This window comes from Liolophura sinensis, chromosome 5 (genome assembly GCF_032854445.1).
Source record: "Liolophura sinensis isolate JHLJ2023 chromosome 5, CUHK_Ljap_v2, whole genome shotgun sequence".
Taxonomy (NCBI): domain Eukaryota; kingdom Metazoa; phylum Mollusca; class Polyplacophora; order Chitonida; family Chitonidae; genus Liolophura; species Liolophura sinensis.
The window spans coordinates 14,462,048-14,486,336 of NC_088299.1; the positions used below are offsets into that span (position 1 = coordinate 14,462,048).

Here is a 24,289-nt window from a genome sequence, read left to right on the forward strand (position 1 = left end):
CTATATTGCGAAATGCAACCTTTCGTCACCCCGTTAAGAACTGCACTTGCCAGTTACATATCACGTCGCGACCGAATCACTCCCTTAATATACGTCAATGTTCCCCAAAATAAAAGAGCCTTACGAATTTCAACATACTTGCTATTCAGATCTAGGACGAGAATAGATCAAATCGAGAGCACTGACAAGATACGTTGCAGGTACTATTGAGAACTATTTTTCTTGGCGGATGTTGGAATTCCTCTAGCGTTATGCGGTTCTATTTTTAGGGCATTTCATCACAATCGCGTGCTCTGGTTGGGTTGTCCGAATTTTCACCTCTTAAAATAGACATTACCACGGCATCCCTGAATTAAGTCCGCTGACGTATCTCTGACGTAAATGACGTCGTACTTTTCCATGGTAGGTTTATAAAATCTCACAGATTTAATTTTAACAGAATTTATTAATTTATTCCAAAAAATTTTCTAAGATATTTCGAGATGTTAAATAAAATGTGTTTTCGCATCAGTATTTTTTCGAATGACATGAGGGGATTTTCCTTCACCAGGGAGCTGTCTTTGGATTTTCGATAAATCTACCTTTTCATTGGTTTAAATTGTCCCATTCAACTTCCCGTATTGCGTCAAGCTTACAAATATCATCCACATATATATATGCGTTTGTAGTATTACGTTTGTTGCTTTTTTACTCAAAACAAAAGAAGATGAAACTGAATTTTGCTGAAGTTTTTACATTGACCAGTGTTTACACTGGACAGTGAGATGCTAATTTGTTTGATTCAATTGTAAATCGATTACTTTGTATACATATCCCCAAAATATGTGGTGAATTTTCGGTTGTGTGTCAACTGAGATCGCGAGAGTGAGCTCGTGAAACTGAGAGACAGAGAAATTAGGATCAGCGTCATTCACCCTCAGGTAACTACGCATGTCGGCTGTTTCCTCTGAATAAGTTTGTTGCATCATGTCATCAAAAGATTTGTAGAGCAATTTATTTGGGTAGCGAAAAAAAAGTTTTACCATCAAGTATTTTCTCTAGTTTAAAATACGCTTTTAAAAAATGATAAGCTTAGATGATTTAATTGCATTTACTCAGATCATGATTGTAGGATAACATTACAGTTAACCAGAGTAGAAAAGTCCCACTCTTATGTTTTTTATTTATTTGCTTGATGTTTTACACAGTACTCAAGAAGATTTCACTTATACAATGGCAACCACAGCGTTATGGTGAAAGGAAAACTGGGCAGAGCCCAGAGGAATCCGATGACCATCCGCAGGTTGTTGGTAGACCTTCCCAAGTACACCCAGAGAGGAACTTATGCTTATGCTTTCATTGGACACTTTATGTTGTTCCGCTTTTAATAAAGAAATATCCTCTTTGACAGAATGAGCTGAAGCCGAAGCTTACGTGTACAGGATGAGATGAAAGCCAGTCCTGAAGTTGCTTTACTACATTCACTAACAAATATGCCTCCAAAGAAACGCCATTCCAGCGAAGAAGACATGGATAAGACTGAGTATGCAAAGCGTCGAGAGAGGAACAATGTTGCTGTGCGGAAAAGCCGTGACAAAAGCCGGAAAAAGGCGAAAGAAATAGTGGAGAAAGTGAACAGGCTACGTTCTGAAAAACCAGCAGTTAGAGGGCAAAGTTCAAACTCTGTCCAAAGAGCTGTCAGTGTTAAAGGATCTGTTCCTTGCTCATGCTGGTACAGTGGCAGATGGAGAGTGTAGTGTTACAGAGGAGACTCCTGTTAGTCCAGAGGTTGTGCAGAGTGATCATGTGTATTCAGTGATCAGCAAAACCAGTAAACAGTGAACCCAGAACCAGTAAGCAGTGATCAGTTAAACTTGTGGACAGTGAACTTACGACCAGTATCAGAAGCAGGCAAAACACTGAAACCAGTGATGTCTGGGTTGGGTCAACAGTATGATGGCAGCATACGGGGTTTATGTCTGGGAGATTAAGGTGCACTTTGTTCGGGATTACCGGGTTTGCAAGTTTGGTGAACACATCAGAGAGTATGATGAAATGAGACTTAAATGATTATTGAAAATCTCAGAGAACCACCATTAGTACCGGTACAACACTCATTACGGGTTAGAAGATTTGTTATCGTGTGACAGCCTTACAGTATCTCCCACCTGCAGTGAATGGCCCACTTGCCATTTCTGGTACATTTGGGAGTCAGTCATGTAACATGGGAACCTAAAATGTTCTCCTGAATGGCCTGCTGTTGACTGATATTTTCACTTGATTTCCGTAAAAATCTTCATGTGATCGAGCTAAATGTGTTGGAAATTGGTCATAATAGGCAGGTTTGAAGATTCAGTATTGAAAATAAAAACAAGATTCAGATTGAGACATTTAAACTATGACTCTCAGTGAGCGTGTGTTCCTCCCAAATTATGTGGACTTACACCTGTACCAGTATAGATATTCATCACACGGTGTTAATGCGATATTTCTTTTCATCACATATAATTGTATTTTATGAGTAATGGTTTATGCAAAACTTCAGTACACTCAACCAGTGTATGTGGTCCTAGGATAATTATTTTCTTGCTGATTGGGTCATTCAAAACAAGTTCAAGATTAATTTCTGAACATTGGATTTAAAATCTACGTGTACTTTTAAAACTATAATAAAGTTTAAAGTCTTGGATATTGCTGTATGGAATACATAAACTAGGACTTTGTTCGGCACAAAGATATGTGTTGACATCTAATGTAAGAAATTGCAGTGGGATAAGCACTCTTTGTTTCAATCAAGTTGTATAATTTTTCTGCTGTCCACAGTCACTGTGACTAGCTGAGCACAGTTGTTCAAAAGTGTATAAGGGCCTAAGCCCGGTATTAACTTTAGTCCAAACAAAAGTGCTTTTTACTTTGTTTTAAAATGAGACTGGTGTTAAGATTTAAGCCTGGCCTAACTTGAATTAATACACTTGTTAACAACTGGCCCCTGGATGAAAGGCTGTACACAGCAGTTGTGCATATTAGCTCCTCATTCACTGGAGCTAGCAATCAGCTATTGTTGTGATATCATACCAACATGTACACATATTTTACAGTTCAAGCTTTTGTAGAAAATGTTTTTGGTGTTGAAAAACCATCATTAGTTGCGGTAGCTTTTAAGATGAAAAGAAAAAAAAAATACATTTGAAAAACATTTCAGTCACATAAAAGCTGCTTTGTGTATGTGTTGTGTTTGAGAAATTGGTGAAATCATTTTTTAGTGGATTGGTGTATTGCTCAGGTATTTTTCATTTATGTGACGGCAGTCCAATTTATATGTGGGGGAGGCCAGAGTACCCAAGGTAAAACACAAGGTTGAAAATACAATGCTGAGGAATTGACATTGCTAGATAGGCCAGTATAGTTGCGGTCTGAAGCTCAGACAATATCAGAGGGTCAATTTGGCAAACATAAAGGTAGTTTTTCTGTGTGAAAGTGAAAAAAAGATCTAAACTTAAAACAGGAAAAATTTCAACAACTCGAGCGTCAGTGGGCATATTTTTTGATGAATGATGTGCTGACATTAAAGGTGTAAGCATCAAACATGCTCTTCTTTATTGTTGAGTAATATTTATTTATTTGATTGGTGTATAATGCCGTACTCAAGTTTTTCATATGTACCATGGCTTTAAGTTTTATTGGCGGTGGAGTCCAGAGTGCCCGGGGTTAACCACTGACCTGAATTTTCCCACGTGACATACATCTAAACTTAATATTCATAATGAAATATCAGCTTTATTGGGAGGTACCAAAAAGATTAAATTTGTTCACTTGAAGACATTCCAGGTTTAGCTATACTGTTCCATTCTAGATCTAACTCTACATGAATATTATCTTCAGTCCATACAGAAACAGTCCATCATCCTGCTGAAAATATTGTTCATGACAAACAAACAAAAAAAAAAAAAATTCAGGCATCCAGATCTTTTGCTTATGACAGGTGATGATACTTTCCTAACTGAACAAGTAAACCCAATCCACAGTATCTGATATTAGGTCCACAGTATCTGATATTAGGTCCACTGTCACAAAACTGTAAGTCATATTTCCTGTAAATGTTTTTGTAAAAGATGTTGCCTAGGTGATGGTGACATAACGCAAATTCATTTACGAAAAAAGTTATGTAAAACTGATTTACAAAGTTCTGTTTAAGTGTGTCCAGGACAGCTGTAATGTGAAAAGAGACAAGAAATAAACAAGAACATTAGTTTGAGGAGTTAGACGTTCCACATACAGAAGCTCTCACACTGATCAGATTCATTACTAATTCCTCAGTATTTCTTATTTTACTTTACATTTGTTACAGCAGATATAATATAAACTTCTCAAGCAAGTGGTATGTACTTCAAAACAACATGGGTATTTATCTGTTTGGTTTGAGTTTAATGTCACTGTCACCATCCTGTATTTCACCCACAGTTTGGTATGTCAAAATGCACTTTCAGCACACAAAGAACTTCAAAATGATATTTTTGACAAGAAAAGGTCAAAGTTCACAAAAAAAAACCTTTCAATTGGCACTGTAAGGTGGATGAATTAATCAGAATCAATCAAAATGTATCACTTAAAAAAAGCTAAACTTGGATGAGATATGGTAGGTTTTGATCCCATTACAATAGTGACACCTTTAACAAGGGGTCACTGTAGTAGGCCATTTCCAAGGCTGGCAGGGACACAGTCCTAATGGAATATTACTCTGCCCCCTCCCCTTATGATAACAGCCAAGCATCTGACACAACTGACTGAGTATAACTGGTGTCTCGAAAAATCTAAACCTTCCATAGTTCTTGTAAAATTAGCAACCTGATGTGAACATATTCCTAAATGGACATGAAGTAAGGTAGTTTTGTCGGATTGACATGAATATCATTTTGAGAGTGGTGTTAATTCAGTGTTAAACTCAGTGTTAGGTCACGGTAACCTGATACGTTCTTGCAGGACGTAACACCAGGCGCAAGTGGAAAAAATAACAAACATTAGATACCATACTCGAGACGCTCACGGGCGTGAAGGAAACCAGAAAGTGCTGCGTACAAGGAAAACTCCTACCCCACTACCTGCTGGCAACAGGGGCCAATTCCACAAAGCCATTTCTCACTTGTCAAATTTAAAATTTTTCCGCTCCGTTTTTGGTACTGAAAGTTAAAATTCGGATACATTTGGCATTAGATAACACTGATGAGGTCGATAAAATTTTACTTTATGAAAATGAAAAATAAGCTTTAAGATCATGTTTCAAATTTTGACTTACTGTAAATCTTCAACCTTTTCAAAGCACTTTTTTCATTGGAATTTATGCATACAATAATTACGAAAATCATGATACAAATGATTTGTTGTTGTCATTAAAGTTCCAAACTTCATAAAAATGTGCGAATTATTTCTCTACACCACACAGTTCTCAGAATATTTGAAAATATTGGTGGCAGAGGCGGTTGAAAAGGTTGAAGACTTATGACAAGTCAGAAATGTCTTCGTGGAATCGGTCCAGGTTTCTTTGAAGACACCATATTAAAGATTACCCTGCCTCAGACAAAATACTCCGCTTTTCAATTGGACAACAACGGTCACATGTGGTACAGATATATTCTTGAATCCTGCAGACCTCGTAAAATGTCTCTGCTGAGTAGGTTATCTCCCTTTGTTGAGTCGTGAACACAATTGTCACATTGCTCAAGCGATTAACCTGTACATCGGTTTTTTGCACTGAATTGATGGATCTTTGCAGGGTAAGTTCATTACATGGTTACTCAGTGATAGGATAAGCAAATACAAGGTGTCAGTACTTCTCCTAATGGGCGAGGCGTGAGGATTGACACCATATATTTGTGTTCTATCACTGAGTAACTATGAAATATCCTGCATGTAATGGCCAGTGAGGTTCGTATGCAGATTTATTGATCGGTGAATTCTGTGACGGCAGTCAGGTTTATGGGTGGAGAAAACCCAGAAGTTAGTAAACCTTGTCTGACATAAACCATCTCATCGAATACCTGATCAAGTACAACACTTAAAATCAGGACTTGACCATCTGGATTGGCCACCTTACATGAACATATAATGTCAGAGGTCAAAGACTTGAGCATTCAAGCAGTTGTGAATTAGCTCAAGCCCACAAGAAGATTTCAATTACTTATTCAACTGCACTGTGATGTATGGAAGCTTTGAGGGACCAACTGCACTGTGATGTATGGGAGCTTGGAGAGACCAACTGCACTGTGATGTATGGGAGCTTGGAGAGACCAACTGCACTGTGATGTATGGGAGCTTGGAGAGACCAACTGCACTGTGATGTATGGGAGCTTGGAGAGACCAACTGCACTGTGATGTATGGGAGCTTGGAGAGACCAACTGCAGTTTACTTCATTGATGATTAATGTCATACTTGAGAACTTTATTTATTTATATAGTGGCAGTCAGGTTTATGGTTTGAAGAAATAGGAGAGAGATAAGGTTTCTGATATATAATTTCTTCAGTTTTAATTAACACTACATCATATTTCAACATCACATTCAAAGTCACACATGTGAAACTGGAGTGTAAAACACGCTTTTTTTTTCTTCCAATCTGAAAACTAGGGCAGATCTGACCACTGTTTTTTCCTCAGTCTCATGAATGTAATTTTGTCCTTCAGCCACTGTGGGCATGTCCTAGGTAGTCTGTATATATTTGGATAGGCAGGACGTTTTGGATGTGGTGAGAATGGGGAGATCATCTTCAGCTTTTCACGTAACACTTCTTCGCGCAAATCCTTCACATCTCTATATCGGTCAAGGTACCTGAAACAAAGAATGACAAATACCATTTATCTATTAAATTATTTATTCATTTAGTTTCAGTTAAGCAATAGTTTTCTGTGTGCAGGAACCTGAATAAACACTTGTTGTCTTTCAGCAGAATCACATGCTCTCATGTCGTATTTAAGTTCAAAGATAAAAAATCTTAGCAAGTCATGAATGAAATGTTTTCAATCAAACTAGTCATGAGCCTCACTTTTTTTTCTTAACAACAATGTAGCTGATGATGGATTAAAAATGATATCCAGCAGGTTTCAATGATTAAATCTTACAAGCTAAACTCTCAACTGTTACACCACAATAAAGAAGGGAGATAAACCAGCTCAGCAAAACATTTCAACATTTATTTGCTGACAAATAATACAGTAATGAATTTTTTCACTAATACAGAGGCAGTCAGTTTTGTGGGTGGAGAAAACCAATGTTTTCCCCATCACAAACCACCTGGCAAGTTACTGACAAACTCTCCCACATATGACGTACAGATATGCACACCAAGACAAGCGGTATTAAACCAATGTTAGACTGTACAAACTGAGCTTTGTCACCAAGGCCCCACAAGCATTGAGAGAACCGGGAATATTCATTTCCCTGTCCAACCCACCCACATATAAACAACATATTCAAACACAGTAGGAGTTCAAACATGCGGCTTGATGTCGATACTTGTCAAACTACCTTTGCACTACATCCAACACTGACATATAAATATCTATATTGCATGGAACTGTAACTTTATAAGCAGGAAACAGCATTAAAAAATAACAGCAGACACACATTGTTTGTATAACTTACAAGTTGAAGGGCTGCTTGTGGGGATATTTGACCTGCTTAGGGTGATACACTGGTGGGTGGACAAATTCAAACGATGGCTCACCCATACCTGTGCAGAAGTACACACACATTTTTTAGGGCAAATTGATCATTTCACTGGTATTTAAATGTGAACCAAAACACTGATATTTTATACAAACTAACAAATGAGTTTACTAGTTACATGTATTTATAAAAACATACACACAATAACATACATTTATTACCTGCAACTTTCCAAAGTATAGCAGATGTCAACAAGTTTTAGATAAGCATAATCGCAATCCAATACATGTCCTTTATTCATCAGGAGCTGCTACTTGCATGTACATATATAATGGTATTAAATGCTTACCCGCTAACTAAGAATATTTGGTTTCTATGACCTTAACCAAGTTTATGGGTACAGGAAAACTGGACGAGCCCGGAGGAAACCTGGAAGAGCCCAGAATAAACCAGTCAGTCCACATTAACCTGATAGACTTCCAGGAGCATACTCCTCACAGTGTATGCTCCACTCTCTGTATCTGTTTTACATCATTACCACCACTAGGAAATCTTGTACAGATACCATGAACAGCAACAAGGCCTTTGCGCTCACAGTAATGAGGCAGGATGTAAAGTCAAAACACACAAATGCTCTGTATCACCCTTTTCATTAATACTCAATACACATGCATTCTCTTTAACTGAAGTATGCACAGAGCGACACGTGAAATAATTTTATTGAGTAATGCTAATTATAGGACTGTGTGAGGACACCAGTGGTGAGGTTGAGCCTAAACAAGCCTACCTGCATCGCACCAGTCCCAAAGTCAAGTTTGCCTAGCAGTGGCAGTGCTGTAAAAGTGAGGGTAGAGAGCGGCAGAGGCGCCATGAGAAGCATGCTCATGGAGTATGGCTGCAGCAACTCTAGCACGCATGCAAAATTCTTGGTCAAGGAAGCGCGTTCTAAACTGATGCAGTCTTGACAGCCTACATACAAGAGTAACTTTGCAAATCTCACCCAAAACGTTTCGGAACACATCCGTAACTGATTCATCCCACTCAGCCTGGAAGAAGGCTAACCCTGAAGGAGTTAACTGCTCCTGGTGCTGCCTGTAAAACTCCAAAGTCTGAAACGTTCTCTCTCTTAGACAAGTGCTGAAAATATACAAAATGTCTTTCAGATGTGATAGCAAGCCAAAGAAGGTATATATTCCCTATTAATCAGCGTCATTTTAGATACATACTTCATAAAAAAAAAAAAATTCAAATATATCAGAATTTTTGCAGATAGACACAACTTATACTCTTTATTTCATTGGCTCCTGAGGCATACTAATGGCAAAGAAACTCTAAGGGAATTCCCGGCGTGAAATTATCTTAGAAAGGGACACTTAGATTAAAGTACAGAGAGATGTTCATGGACATTCTAGAGATTCAGCTATACCTATTCTCCGATCTCTTTTCAGATGAGAAATCCAGTTTTCTCTCCTGTTGAAATAAAATAAAGACATAACGATGGAAACCTGTGCCTTTCGGTGGAAATGGAGCCAGGTAGTTACAGACTGTCTCCCCTTTGCTCACATCACACCCTGGGATATTCCCTCTGTGGAAAAAAACACATATTTACCTCATTTAATTGATTTTTATTTTATGCAGCAGTACATGAAAATATTTAAGATTTGTGAAAGGGGTCATTTATATTTGTATGACGCCAGTTTCATGGTGTACATTTCTCAGGTACCTGACAAACATCATGATAATCAAGAATTACCTAGCGAGATCCCTAGAACAATTTAGTTGACAACATTAACATGCTACTTTAGCGTCAAAATTTGCATGTCCTACAAGCAAGTTGAAATGCAGCCCAATTCTAGGGCTAGCCTTGTAATATTTTAGCCCTACCACATCACTATGCATTAACCTGGCAGTAGGTTAGATTGTGCAAATCATAGGGTATCCTTCATATCAGTTTAATATTTCTGCCTAGACTCTCTTGGGAATGAGGTAACACTTTAAGGTAAAGCATGTGTAGCAAAAGCACAATTCCTAGAGAAATGTTCTACAATAAAATGTGCAATTTTTCTGGCTATACAAGTGTCATATGACTTACATGAACCAATGGAGGACTTCTGCAGAGTTGTCCTGTAAATGGCCATCAGGATTGGTCAGGATCAGAGTCCAGAGTGAGGCTGGATCAGTGGTGTACTCCACGCAGGGAGCCGTGTGCACCTACAATGTTAATATAAAGCAGAGGTATTCTGTCAGAAACTTTTCGATGTGTCGGGCACACTTGAAGATATTTGTGCCATAATTACCAGTAACACAACAAAAGATTAAAGGATAAATGAAACATTTTGTTTAAAATGTTCCTTTATTTGCAATTTAGGATGTGCCGTAACATATAAAGGTAAAAGAAAAAGCTTCACAGCTTTCTTCTTGCTGCATAAGAATGGCTTTAAACTACAGTTTTTTCTGAGCCCCAGAGAATAGTTCGGAAATTAATAAGCCTGCGGTCATGACAATTAAAAAAAATGTTTAAAATTTTATGGGCATAACTTTCTTCATTTACATGAACACCATAATCTTTGTTTTCATGTGTTCTTTAATGACACAATGGGGCGCCAGTACACATCCAGCAGAAAGATAGACATCATCATACTGACATCAAGCTTTCTTTTCCCAGCTGATCATTATAACGTTGTAATAAAAACAGAATGATGTTATAGAGGAAACTGATACATTATAACACTGGAGAAGTTACGTTACAATTAAGTTTAGAAGTAATAATTTCTTGAGGTCCTGCTTCACACTGGCGTCACCTCATAGGATTACAAAATATGACACCTCCCCAATTTGGGCACTCTCTAAAGAACAACTGACATGACAAGCTTCACATTTTGTTACTGACATTAACCCATTCCTGATTGCTATTTAAAGCAAAACACTATACATGTATATGCGTTCTGCTAGTTTTAATTTTCATCAGGTAATGCTCTTTTGGTATTTTAAAAACCACGTCATTGGCACGTAAAATTATTTTGACAACATACAGCTCATGGTTGAAACAATACAAATGATATACTCAGGACTCAGAACAAATAAAAGTAAATGGTCTATGCAGATTTTTCAGTCGTGGATTACTAGATAATTTCTTCACATATTATACAATAATGGATAAAGAAATTAATTTACAATCAATCTTCACACAGAATATGGCTAGGAACAATGTACATCAAACTTTATCTCTTACCAGAGAGGCCTCCAGTTTATTTCCTCTATATACTGGTAAAATGAATTCATCATCAAAGTTATAGGAAACTTCCAGGCGAGTGTTTGGAACAAAGTGAGCACCATCAAACAGGTCGCGGAATATCCCATAATGCTCTGCTAAAACCCTGGTGGAGATCAATCCTTCATCAGCTTCATACTGCAGCTTGACATCCTCTTCTGGTAAAGACACTGATACAAGAAACATTACGCGTTAGCAGAGATGAAATTGGGGACATCTTCCACAGTAGTGGCAAAGTAGTTCTGCCATAGAAAAATGCTACTGTCATATATATATATATTTTATATATATATATATATATATATATATATATATATATATATATATATAAGACACATTAATAGAGAGGGGCTAATGCAACAAAGCAACTTTTAAATTTGACATAAACCAAGGACATCAAATTGTGAACAAATAATGAGTGTTATAATAAAATGAATCCATCACAATTTGATCATTCTGAGCATTAAGCATACAGTATAAGGAATTTATTTAGGTGTATGACACTCAAGACTTCTTTGATCAAGAGCCAATCGCCTACAGGTAAGACCTCATCAGTGGACAGTGGACACATTTTTTGTATCTGGAGAAGTCAGGTAGACAAAATTCAAATGACATGTCCAAGAATATGACATTATGTAAGTCTGTTGCTTCCATGTTTCTTACATGTCCCTAAGCGTGACAGACGTTCCTTGGCCTTTCTCTGGGATTTCCATTCTCGAATGACTTTCCTTGACACAGTTTTCCTTGATGACGGGAATCCAATATTAACATTTCTGTTTATTTCAGCATTTGCTTTCACAGCTTCGATTTCTGAAACAAAAATGCATGTAATTTTTGGCAAAATTTCAGAAGTCCTTTGTTGGTCAATTTGAAGACTAGGTAAGGTTAATTTCACTAACATGTAACACAATAGGTGATTTTCAAGATTAAACTGTTTGGTAATTGAAGGTAAACACAGTACCCCTGTGAAAATTGTTAGGTAACCTTCGTAGACATTAATTTACCTTTCCCACTGTCTTACTGTGTTTCAGATTCACGTCTGAAATGACATTCTAAAAATACCTTTAAAAAATTGTCTCCTGTACATATGCCATCTCGTACAATTTCATTTATCCTTGAAGATGGTTTAAATAAAACCGAAATATTGAATATGCATCGCCTTGTATCTTCTGCTGGAGTGACCTCAATACTCTACTTTGTGAAGCTTATCTGCAGAAATGGAAATAACCAAGTGTATGTAATAATGTAGCCTACACAACTGCAACAACATTTAATGTCTATTGCACTACACACCACTTAGCCTCTCAGCTAGCGATTTTGCATCCTCTGGAGATTTTCCTCGACTGACGAGTCGAGTCCAGCCATGCCGGACAGGTTGTTTGATCAAATGTCCAACAACTGGCTGAGTTAATACCCTGTAGAGTTTTCGCCACATGCAGCCAGGTGCCGCCATTTTGACATACACACAGCAAGGGGGATAACTCTCAAGAGGGTGAAGAGAGAAAAAATGTCAAACTCACAAATTGGCGCAGATGTCTCTTCAGTGGGGCTGTATTTCCACATTTAGGGTTTATACATATATGAGAAACGTTTATTATGCACACAACGCAAGTGGTACTTAACAAAAGGGATGTATTCCTGTAATATCAGGAGTTGTCTCCTCCTTAATTCAGTTCTGTATGCACGTGCTACCCGTAGAGATGTTGTAGATAGAATCTGGACGTGTGTTGAGTGACATGGTTAGGTAGGGTGTCAGAAATTCAAACATTTTACTGGTTAATGGAAAAACTCATGTTAAATCAATAATGGAGACATAGTTTCCTCTGATGATCATTCAGTATTCATCGAAGTAAAACATTGACAGGTGTCCAGTTTCCGAGCAAAGGTTTGTTAAGCCTGTCTGTGTAAAGGATGGTTCAGGGTATGTGGCATGTGTCAGTAAATGCACATATCAGTATATGACTTTATCTTTGTCGCTATTTTACACAGTACAACAAACAAACCATCAAAATAACCTTAATAACACATACAGTATGTACGTACAGAGTACAGGCTACAGACCATATCAAGCCAATATACAATCTTTTCTTATCATATGACATTATCAGGTAATCATAACATAATATTGTAAGATAATGGAATGGTCAAGAACATGCAGAGCTGTCTAAATATTGAACTTAATGACGCAGACTGAGACTATGACACAGAACAAGCCTTGTGCATTCCTCTAACTTGCGTCCCTATACCCACATTTTTGGAAATTTCTGATATGGCTGACAATTCTTTAGCTGTTTAGTGATATAAAATATGATAATATTTTAAAAGCACTGGTGGGGTGCTGCAGAGTAACACACAAGTGTTGCAATCCATACCATTGTCTTGAAACATAATTAATTGTAATTACTGGTGGTTTTATATATGGTGTATATATTTTCTGTTTGATTACAATTATTTTGAGCCTTTTATTGTTGGGCTGTGATATGGTTTGAAACAAATTTGCAGATACCTGAGATCAGGAGACCTTAAATCATGCATATATCCTAATCTGTGTTGCCATGTTTGTACTGTATTTCTGTTTAGAAAGTGAGAAGTGATGTATACAATAACACTCTACCTATAATCTATATTCTGTAATTTATATTTATACTCTATTTAATAAATCCCAAGCATACATACATACATACATATTTACATATTACATTTACATACGTATGAATACTCTAGGAGAAAATCTAAATTTTTATTGTTGCTCTTGGAGAAAAACCATGTCTCATTCAAGGAGTCCTAGTCCTCATTTAGTTTCCTCTTTAAAGATAAGCCATGTTAAAAGAGTATGTTCTTTACCCACCCATAGAAGGGTGTCAATCACTACCATGAAATCTACCTCCTAAAATGGCACCTTAAATCTTGCTCCTGAAGCTGCTCGGACTTTCAGTGTGGCAAAGTTTTATTCAGGATGGATCCTAACCAATATCAGATTTTTAAATGGTAAAATTGAAAATTCTTCAGATGTAAAACCCCAAGCAAATAAATAATGAAATTGGTTTGGAGCCATCCTGGTTACACGTAGACCTCTAATTACTTATGTATTTTGTCTTATTCTTATACCGGTAATTATTTAATTCTACACTTATTTATTTCTATAATGATTTAATTCTATGATTGATTAATTTTTTTGTTTTGTTTTTTTTATTCCAGAAAGAATGTGGCCGACACGTAATAGGTGACAGGAACTGGCAAGTTATGACATGATGTGTGTCTTAGGGCATATGAAAGTAATTCTGACTGATCGTGGGAACTGCTTGACAATGTGCTACTCTAGGTGCAGGGTCATTTATAACGCTGTCCTTCCCTGCAGATCATTTCAGAAATATTCTTCAGGTGTCCTACTATCTTCAAACTGGAAGAGGACCCAACTCCCCAAGCCGCACCTGCAGAAAAGCTTTGTGTCTGATCATTGTTCTGTGCTTTATTTGCGAGACAGAAAAACCCGGACGAAAGATGTTCTGCAGCAGACCCTGCCTTGCCATCAAAGACACATGCATTTCTGTACTGCCACAGCCCCATTTGACATGTCAGGGTTTTCTGATGCTCCAAGTTTGTTAGATGCCATCTCCGAGCAGTCCAGAACAAAATCTGTCTCAGCGGAGGAAGCAGCCGCCTGCCTACAAACAGTGCATTATCTGGCATATGACAGCTTAAAACATTTACAATGGCTCCATATTCATAATGGATCATTGGCATATATGCAACTACTTATGAATGATAAATTGACAACAGCAATGGGAGATATTCTGGGAAGCTCAGGATTTAGATTCCTTCTGGAACGTGTGGAGAGCAATTTAGAAACATTGAGTACAGAAGACCTGACTTTAACTTTACTGTCACTCTTATGGCTCGGGATGGAGAAGCACCACATTACAATTAGAAGTATGTTTCTAGAAATGCATGATCGAGTGGAAACTATGACACTCAGTCAACTCCTAACCATGTCAGATTGCCTGCGGGCATTAAGACGAACTGATATACTTTTAGTGGGTAAAGTTGTGCAGAGGTTTGTCGAACTTGTCAAGCTCAAAGATATCAAGCAAATGTCAGAATCAGAGTTTTCAGTTATTGCTCGTTTAGGAACAAATGTTTGGAATGTACAAAGCAATCAGGCCACACTAAAGTTGGCAGAAATAACGTCAGACTGGCTTAATCAGGTTGAGAACATTTCTGATGTAAACGTTTTGAGTACTTATTGTCGTTTGGCAAAGCGTCTTCGGACTTCTCAAATAGAAGGGATAAAAATAGCAAAAGATAAACTTGAAAAACTAGTCAAAGGTTGCTCGGACCGCTTGCATCCTTATCACATAGCGGAGATTGCACACAGCCTGAAAACTTCAAATCAATACGTCCAGGGTATCTCAGATAGTCTTCAGAAGCGCAGTCTAGAGTTGATACGGTCAGGTGAGCTGAGCAAAATAGGGGAGATAGTCAATTGCTGCTATGCCCTTAACAGGCAAATTTCATACGCAGACAAGCTCTTGGTGGAGGGTACACTGTACCGCAGGATGAAAGATGCAGATGTTCTCGTGCTGTCTAACATTGCAGATATACTGGTGGACATTGACTGCAAGAATCAAGACATCATCCATCTGTTTATAAAGATGGTGCAGAAGCACATGCTGCACATTTTGAATTTTGTTACCCGTTTATCCAAAATTTTGCGTTTCTTGAACCTGAATCAGTGTCAGCGCATTGGAGGATACGATGATTTGTACACAGCCATTTTCCAGCAGCTTCATCAGCAACAGGGCATTCATGTGTGGAGCATCTCAAACTTGTCAGCATTTCTGCTCCGTCATGTTGACACCGTCATCCCGGACCGACTCTATGAGCGACTGATGGTAGCTATTCCACAGTGTGACCTGTCAGAAATCCAGGCCATCATGACCGGACTCGGCAAGATTCGCCGTCCTCGCATACGCATGCTGCAGAGCCAGGTGCAAAACCTTCAAAGTCTCATTCAGCAAAATATTTCCAAACAAGTCGATAAAATTAACTCACTGGACATGCTTCATCAGATGGTTGTCTCTCTTTGCCTGAGATTTGAGGTGAAAGATGTGAATCTTCTTAATGCCCTGATGGACAATTACCCCAAGTTCACAAAAAATCTAAGTCAGGGAGGCTTCATCAAAACTTTAAACATTTTGAACCAGCTGATGTACTACAGTCCACGCATTCTTGATGATTTAAGTCAGTATGCCGTCCATAACCATGTCGATCTGGGATTGGATAGGTTCAGCTATTTTGTGAAGACTCTGGCATACATCGGCTACGTACCTGTTAATGTAGAGGCCGTTTCCCAGATTTGTGTTCAGCTGTTTGAAGAATCTGCAGATGTCCTTGACCTTCCGGACAGATTATCATTTGTCCTGGATCTATGCAAACTGCAGATTTTTCCTGAGCGTATTTTAAATTCAGTTTTCAGTGTGGAATTTATTGAAGAAGTTGACAAATACATAAACGGTAGGTCCTGGCTGTGAATTTAAGTGTGAATTATTTTTTAATGGTGTGAAACTAACCATCAACACTAACAGAATACTAATAGTAGTTTTCTTTTTACCAGTTATTCTGCTCATCATGCTCATCTGTGTCATTAAAGATGCAAGCTTCATCAAGCGATGCAAATTATTTCTCTGCACCCCATAGTTGCCTGGAATGTTTCAAAATGCTGTGTGTGGAGGCATTTGAAAAAGTTGAAGAACTAGGGTAGTTATATCCTATAGATTTGTGTTCTAAACAGTTTTAAAGCAATTACAGTGCCAATGAAGACAGCTAAATCAGGATTGTTGCTTGCCCACAAATTAACTGTATTTTACCTCGATAATCACAAGTGCCTATAAGTCATTCAAAACCAGACCACCTGGTTGTAGATATTTTATTGACAGAATGTCAACACCTGAGAGCCATAAATTAGATCTGTACAAGTGTTTGTGTCTGTATCCTGTGTCATCCTCCAGATCACGGTGAAAGCTGCCACAGGGTGGAGGAGACTTTCATGAAGCTGAATCGCAGCATGGTGCTGGAGTGTCCCAGCTTGGATATCCCATGGTTCCATGAGCAGTATTGTCTTGACCACATATCTCAAGGTAATTCAGTTTTTTCCTCAACAGACACTATAAGATTTTGTAGAGAAACTTTTATTACTCCTTTTTTGTCTGTTAATTAATCTGAACTTGTATTTATTTATTTCACGGGTGTTTTATGTCGTACTCAGTCATCATGTCGTACTCAATCATCATGTTGTACTCAGTTATCATGTCGTACTCAATCATTATGTCGTACCCAATCATTATGTCGTACTCAGTCATCATGCCGTACTCACTCATTATGTCGTACTAGTCATCATGTTGTATTCAGTCATCATGTCGTACTCAATCATCATGTCATACTCAATCATTATGTCGTACTCAATCATCACCTACTCAGTCATCATCTCGTACTCAGTCATCATCTCAAACTCAATCATCATGTTGTACTCAGTCATCATCTAGTACTCAGTCATCATCTCAAACTCAATCATCATGTCATACTCAATCGTCATGTCATACTCAGTCATCATGTCGTACTCAGTCATCATGTCGTACTCAGTCATCATGTCATACTCAGTCATCATGTCGTACTCAGTCATCGTGTCGTACTCAGTCATCGTGTCATACTCCGTCATCGTGTCATACTCACTCATGTCATAATCAGTCATCATGTTGTACTCAGTCATATTTTACTTTATATGTAACAGCAGCCAGCAGTACCCTGTTTCTTCTAAAACTTGAGACACTTGGTCTGCTCATTTTAGCCAGTTAATACGTCATTCAAGCAGGAAGATTGAGTTTCTTTTTTCTCACGTGGTTAGACCATCTAATGAACAACATACTCAGATCTTTACTTTTCCAAAAGGCTGGTAAAGAAATGTATTATTCTACTTTAAACACTACTGATATTTGCCCAAAATTTGAGAAGACTTAGGTATAATGGGAAGAAATCTGACAGGATTTGATGGTACTGAACTCAGAAATGACCATTTGTGCAGATTGCTCAGATTAATCAATGTGCTTTACTCTTTGTGTAGTAAATATTGTTCTTACTTGACTTCACTTGCCTACCACCAGCACATTTTGAGCCTATTTTGCAGATTAAAATTTGCACATATGAAACATCATTTTAATCTTGCCAGTAGTTTGTTCAGGACTCTCATGTTTCCTCTAGCCATGAAACTGATAGTCTCAATCAAATATTCTTGAGTGCGGTTTTAAACGCTACTTTAAACTAAGTTTTTCTTATTGCCACTCATAGTTCTGAATTTTTTCAAAAAATTGCAAATTATTTTTGTGCTATATAATACAAATGTAACGAAGCATCCATTATTACCAGTGTTATTGGTGCTTTACGATGACCCATTAAGATCACATCTTGTATTTGAAAGATAAATGTGAACGATGAAAGCTCTGCTACAGTTATGTGATGTGACAAAGCTCTGCTACAGTTGTGTGATGTGACAAAGCTCTGCTACAGCTATGTGATGTGACAAAGCTCTGCTACAGCTAAGTGATGTGACAAAGCTCTGCTACAGCTAAGTGATATGACAAAGCTCTGCTACAGTTAAGTGATGTGACAAAGCTCTGCTACAGCTAAGTGATGTGACAAATCTCTGCTACAGCTAAGTGATGTGACAAAGCTCTGCTACAGCTATGTGATGTGACAAAGCTCTGCTACAGCTAAGTGATGTGACAAAGCTCTGCTACAGCTAAGTGATGTGACAAAGCTCTGCTACAGCTATGTGATGTGACAAAGCTCTGCTACAGCTAAGTGATGTGACAAAGCTCTGCTACAGCTATGTGACGTCACAGTCATTAGTATGTATCATTCAAGTTCAGTTATTATGGCAGGTGACCCTGAAAGGAATTGGAGACTGACAAATTTCCGCGCAAATGTGGAATCGGTGCTTCAAGAGGTGCTGGGAGGAACAAAGTTTTATGGGACATCCTGTTACACACCTCATTATTACTACCTTTTGGGTGAGGTCACCATCTTGGTTGAGCTGGATTACTTGGTTAAATTACTGCTTCCTTTTTAATGAAAAATGTTGTTTTTTTTTCTTACAACCACTTCCTCTTGAATAAAAAGAAGACTGTTAAAATGAAATACATCTACATTTTGGTTGAGGTCTTTGACAACTACTAAGAAGTCCTCTGGAAGAAAAAAGAGGCATTCAGAGTTTAATATCACTGCCATTCATGTGAAAAGGTCAATACCAGTATGTGAAATTAGTAGGGGGTATTTGTATACTTACAACTTTCTCAATATGTTGTTATCAAAGAAACCAAAGAGTGAGAGGAGAATACAGACAGAATATTAGTTCATGAAAAATTCTGTGAGAATATTGAGCAAACAGGTAGAAATTGAGATTTTATCTTTGTCAGAACAATTATTAATGATTGTGAAGTGAACTACCGTATGTACAGTTAAATCATCAACTTTCAGATTTTGAGTGTCTGCTAAGCTCTAAAGGACATGTACTCCCATATACCGCTTCCAGCATGGACAATTCTCAACAGCTTGGATTTCAAAGGTAAAGTGTTCATTATCTTGATAGTTACATGAGGAAATGGTGAGGAAGCCCAGTTCGACAGATGTAGATCTTCCCATACTTAGACATGTAGTCATTGCCATTGTCTCAGGTAGAAAAGATGCTCATTAATATTTCACAAAGAATTGTCTGGAAATTTCTTTTGGTGATTTAAAATTATGTCAACATGGTAGATTCATACCAAAGTCTTAGTCTTCACCACATCAAGTTGCAGATTAAGTCAAGTTTCAGGCTTTTTTCCATATTCAGCAGATCTTTTTTTTTTGTCCTGTTTTGGACTTTTGACAGATTGCCAGGCTGTTTTTTCAGCACTCAGTGAAAGTTGGTACATGGCTGTAACAAGTTTGAGATGAAGTTCAAGTTTTGTGCTGTTTGATCATTTTTTGCAGAAATTATTGGCAAATTTGGGTCTGCTGTGGACTTCGACATTGCTAATAACATGATTTATTACGACAACTCAAACCAGCAGGGAACATTTTTGGACAGCAATACTTTCAGAATGCTTGTTGTTTTAGGGTTGCCATCTCCATCCTAACCCATTCTCGGTATTGTCGCAACGAGAAGCGCCTGATTGGCTCGGAACAGATGAAGAAGAGGCATTTGGAAATAATGGGCTACAAAGTCGTTGAGGTGAAGAAATTTATTTGTTTATTTTTGATTGGTATGTAACAGCGTTCTAAAGAGTTGTTTACTTTAATATATGAGGGATTTATATATAATGTTTATGGGTTGAAGAAATTGTGATACTCACGCCATTGCTCTTTGCCAGGTACAACAACTTAAGAATTAAAACCTCAACTGATCTAGATAGAGCTAAACTCAAACACTCATGGGCAGACTAGCTGCGTCAAGAACAATGCTTCATTAAAATACAAATGTTACAAAAGTTAAAGTTTCCTTTGTGAATAAGGCAATATGAATTTTATTTTGTGTTTTATAATGTCAGTATGTCATCAACAAGAAAAATTCATGAAATTTTCCACAAATTAGATGAATTGTTTTTATTTTCATCTTTATACCTTCTTTCGACACTGGAGAAAGATATATTCTGCCTGTAAAAAATATTCAGAGTCGCAGAAATGTTGAACGATCTTGAATGAAATCCATGTTTTTCAGCTTGAAAGTTCCCCGAAGTTGTATATTGTATGTAATTAGAGGCAGGATTTTGAAATTACCTACATAGGCTTTTATCATGGGCTTTCTATAAAATGTTTATCAAATTAAAAAGTGTCTTAAAGCTAGGTTTTCATCTATTTATTTATTTATTTGATTGGTGTTTAACGCAGTACTCAAGAGTGTTTCACTTATAAGACGGCAGCCAGCATTATGGTGGCAGGAAACTGGGCACAGCCCTGGGGAAGGTCTTAATCTAACCACCGCTTACTCCTAAAAACGCACCTGTTAAATGGGAAGTGACCTCGAGGGAGGTAATTGGGTGCGACCCTACCCTAATTCCTCAAATGTTTTGCACATGAAAGAGCAAATTTCAGTGCATTTTATGCACATTTCAAATTTGATTTTGAAGACAAAAACGCATTGGTTGAATGGGCCTATTTCAGGGCTTTACAAAAAGCAAGTATAATTTTATCAGTCCACACAGAATAATGCCTTCAGAATATATTTGAATGAACACCTTGCAGACATGCAGAAAAGGTTAAACTACAGTATTCAAATTAATGAGGCCTGTCTGAGGCATTAAACAGCTAAAAATAAATAAAATAAGAAGAGGTTATTTTTGTTTTGGCTGTGACTAATCAGTCCAGGATCTGGGAGGAAAATGACTTTTCTGCCTTAAAGATTTCAGGGCGGTATTGCGGTTTCTTTTTAGCTGATTATATTGTTATGATAAAATTATGTTCAGATACTTACAAAATTACCTACCAGTATTTGCTGCTATGGGTAGATAAAAACCTTGTACGTCTTCTCTTCTACAGGTGCCTATATTTGAGTGGAAATCAATGGCTCTAAGTGAACACCCTGCCAGGGCAGACTACCTGAGACAGAAAATCTTTTCTCATTAAACTTTGAAGAGCTGACACCCATTTACTAAAGGAATATTTCCTTCATCATTGCAAACTTGTCCAAACTTGCCTATAGTTGCTCAGCATTTTGTACTTGAAGTGTGATTTCCAAAGCAACATTGTCAAAATTTTTCACAACAAAAATGGTATTTTATTCCTTTCACATGTCAGCTACAATAAGAACCTTTTTAAGTACATTGGCCTATGCAACACTCAAATATATTTTTCTCTGGGGCCTTATTTGATGTGTTCAGAATCTTGCTTCCGAAACAAATCTAAGATTGTTTTAGGATGACATTCAAAAGACAAAGACAAAGAATAGTAACGTGGACAAAAGGTAAAAAGAAAATGGGGTTTGTATGGGGCCTTCAAAACCTTGAAAAGTCTGGAATTGGAAAATCAGGGGTTTTGTAGTTGGGCTTGGAAAAGCCTTTCTTAAAATTCAGACTATTAAACAAACTTGAATTAATGTGTCATGTATGTGTGAAAGACTGAAAGTTCCACTAATGTAGGTAATTGTACACTAGTTTAAGCTTGTATGTGTTGAATATTTATTCCAAATGCTCTGGAAAATATGAATTTTGGGCCTGGAGAAGCCATGGAAAACCCAGGAAATTTAAATATTGTATAAACTCTTGGAAAACTGGTTGTGAGTGCTCCATAATCTTACCTGTATTTACAGCAGATGTCTTGTATAAGATGAAGGTTTGAATGAGATCTATGTGGATTTCAGGGATCATTTTATTTCCTTGAAAAATCTATTCAAATATAAATGGTGTGACCTTGTAAAGATATGTAAGGAGAAAAATAAATACTGACATTTAAACTTGGACATTGCGTCCAAAGTTCTTTTTTTTCTAGAATACTGTCAATAGTAAGATGTTTTACTGAAGTGTTGTTCATCTGTGTACAATTTTGTTCATATAAAATAGTGTTGTGTGCCACTCAGTGTTTTGTGTTTAAATGCTTCTTACAACCAGAACTCGATGTTTGTGTTGAATACTTTCTGCGGTCAATACTCGTTTTGTGTTTGGAAAATTTCTTAGTCAGGGCACAGTGTTTTGGTTGAATATTTCTTTCAGCAAGGATACAGTAGTTTGTCGAGAATTTGCTACTTAAGGTTTTGTGGTATGAATAACAGTTAGGGCTTCTTGTATTGTGTTTGAACATTTGATAAAGGAGCTGTTAAAAGTGGCAAAAATTGAGTTATGGCTAATAATCACACGTCTGTAACACAAAGACATTAACATGATCACACTGAATTGACTGAGTGTTTAGGTACACAAAGTCCACCAGGCCAGATAGCAAAATATATCGTGCAGAATGCACACTCATCAGGTCACCCAAACCAGATTCATGTTGTGACGAGTAAGCAGTGATCAAATACTCTACCGTCAGACACCAGCATATACATGTGTTATTTTTGGTAAAAGTGAGCAATCCATGAGCAGACTTTGTTCAGATAAGTGATCAGTAAGTTACGTACATGTTGGCCTACATATGTCTATCAAATTTTGAAGACCACACATGACCCAGAAAGCAAGTGGAAAAATGACTGGCCAAAGTACTGTCTGCTTGGTAGTGAACAATGTATGTCCTGTATATGTAAATACACGTAACGATATATGATAAGGAGGTCTATATACAGCTTTTTCCATACATCACGGTCCTTCGTTTAGGATTTCAGCCTTTGTCCACTATTTACTTTATACACTGAGATTATTGACGTAGGCACAAGAACCGCCAAGTGTTGCTATTTTAAACTCAACTAGCTGGGTGTCGGGTGCGTAGAGATAGCTGTGGACTTTGTTGTGATAATGAGAAGTGAGACGTGACGTAGAGTAAGAGGTATGACGACAGCCACAGTCATAGATGACGTTTACCAACGGATACGTGCTGTTGTCGGGTTAGCAGTTGAGTTGTTTCGTGGGAGTCATGTAAAACTACGTCACGTCTTTTGAGAACTCAGTCGAAGTAGGTTAGTGACGTTCTTGCAATATGTGGGGCATGCCCACTAATAAACCTTTCCCCAGTTTTGGGTTCAAATTCCCCAGTCATTTTGCACAATTAAGTGTGTGTGCGTGTGTATGTTTAAAGCAGTGTCGGGCTCAGCTGTTCTCAGACAGTAATTGGCACGTGCATGAAATGTTCCTGGAGGTTATAATCATCATATCAAGTTACATTCTGTGCCCGCGTGTGAACTAGCTACTTTGTACTGGAACAATGGAGCTGTATGCTACTGAAACGAATCTCTTTATAGCTCCAAATAGCTCCCGTAGCATCACATTTTTTGACTGTAGTATTAATTTTTTTGTGACTATGTCATATTAATTTTTTGACTGGAGTTGGTAATAAAATTGGTTATATTAGAACAAACTGATATTGACCACTAATTCACTGATCGTCAAGGAACATACAAGCTGCCCTCTTAAATAAGAACAAAGTAGAAAAAATGCCGATGCTTATTTTCAAGCAGCTAACCGGGACAACTTGTATGTGATTATGGAAATTAAATTTCAGGAAAAGCCAAGAAGAGAAATGAATTTCATGCCGAACAGTGGTAGGGTTACTATCAAATAAACTGATCGATTTTCTCAGCTTTGGTAATCAGACATGTATCACCTTAATTTGCACATCTCCCTCTTTGGTTTTCTATGCGGAGCATGCAGGCCTATGACATTACCTTGGAATCTGAGACTACAGCTCAGTTATATGAACGAACGA

At 37.6% G+C, this 24,289-nt stretch overlaps 2 protein-coding genes across 4 annotated transcripts; one reads left to right on the forward strand and one right to left on the reverse strand.

Annotated features, from left to right (window-relative positions):
* Nucleotides 1-6,472: 6,472 nt before the first annotated feature.
* On the reverse strand, nt 6,473-12,362 carry LOC135465486 (large ribosomal subunit protein mL38-like). Its single transcript, XM_064742727.1, has 8 exons — nt 12,203-12,362; nt 11,573-11,719; nt 10,871-11,079; nt 9,731-9,849; nt 9,065-9,223; nt 8,639-8,775; nt 7,615-7,702; nt 6,473-6,801 (listed from the first exon to the last, which is right to left on the reverse strand). The coding sequence occupies exons 1-8, from the start codon at nt 12,360-12,362 to the stop codon at nt 6,597-6,599; spliced, it is 1,224 nt and encodes a 407-aa protein (XP_064598797.1). The 3' UTR covers nt 6,473-6,596.
* Nucleotides 12,363-12,519: 157 nt separating this feature from the next.
* On the forward strand, nt 12,520-22,503 carry LOC135465668 (FAST kinase domain-containing protein 1, mitochondrial-like). 3 transcript variants are annotated; one of them, XM_064742971.1, is made up of 7 exons: nt 12,520-12,653; nt 14,108-16,423; nt 16,918-17,046; nt 18,844-18,972; nt 19,439-19,526; nt 20,060-20,174; nt 21,479-22,503. In XM_064742971.1, exons 2-7 carry the CDS (start codon nt 14,158-14,160, stop codon nt 21,563-21,565), a joined length of 2,814 nt encoding a protein of 937 aa, XP_064599041.1. In that variant the 5' UTR covers nt 12,520-12,653; nt 14,108-14,157; the 3' UTR covers nt 21,566-22,503. The 3 variants fall into 3 exon arrangements, with proteins under 3 accessions (XP_064599041.1, XP_064599043.1, XP_064599042.1); XM_064742973.1 differs by lacking the exon at nt 12,520-12,653 and adding an exon at nt 12,678-12,794; XM_064742972.1 differs by lacking the exon at nt 12,520-12,653 and adding an exon at nt 12,720-12,830.
* The last annotated feature ends 1,786 nt before the right edge of the window (nt 22,504-24,289 follow it).

Coding starts and splice junctions, on each gene's coding strand:
- LOC135465486 (XM_064742727.1), bottom strand. CDS start 12,362: ATGGCGGCACCTGGCTGCATGTGGCGAAAACTCTACAGGGTATTAACT. Junction 11,720..12,202: donor GCTAGCTGAGAGGCTAAGTG/GTGTGTAGTGCA, acceptor TTTTTGTTTCAG/AAATCGAAGCTGTGAAAGCA. Junction 9,224..9,730: donor GAAGTCCTCCATTGGTTCAT/GTAAGTCATATG, acceptor TTTTTTCCACAG/AGGGAATATCCCAGGGTGTG.
- LOC135465668 (XM_064742971.1), top strand. CDS start 14,158: ATGATGTGTGTCTTAGGGCATATGAAAGTAATTCTGACTGATCGTGGG. Junction 16,424..16,917: donor AGTTGACAAATACATAAACG/GTAGGTCCTGGC, acceptor GTCATCCTCCAG/ATCACGGTGAAAGCTGCCAC. Junction 18,973..19,438: donor TCATTATTACTACCTTTTGG/GTGAGGTCACCA, acceptor ATCAACTTTCAG/ATTTTGAGTGTCTGCTAAGC.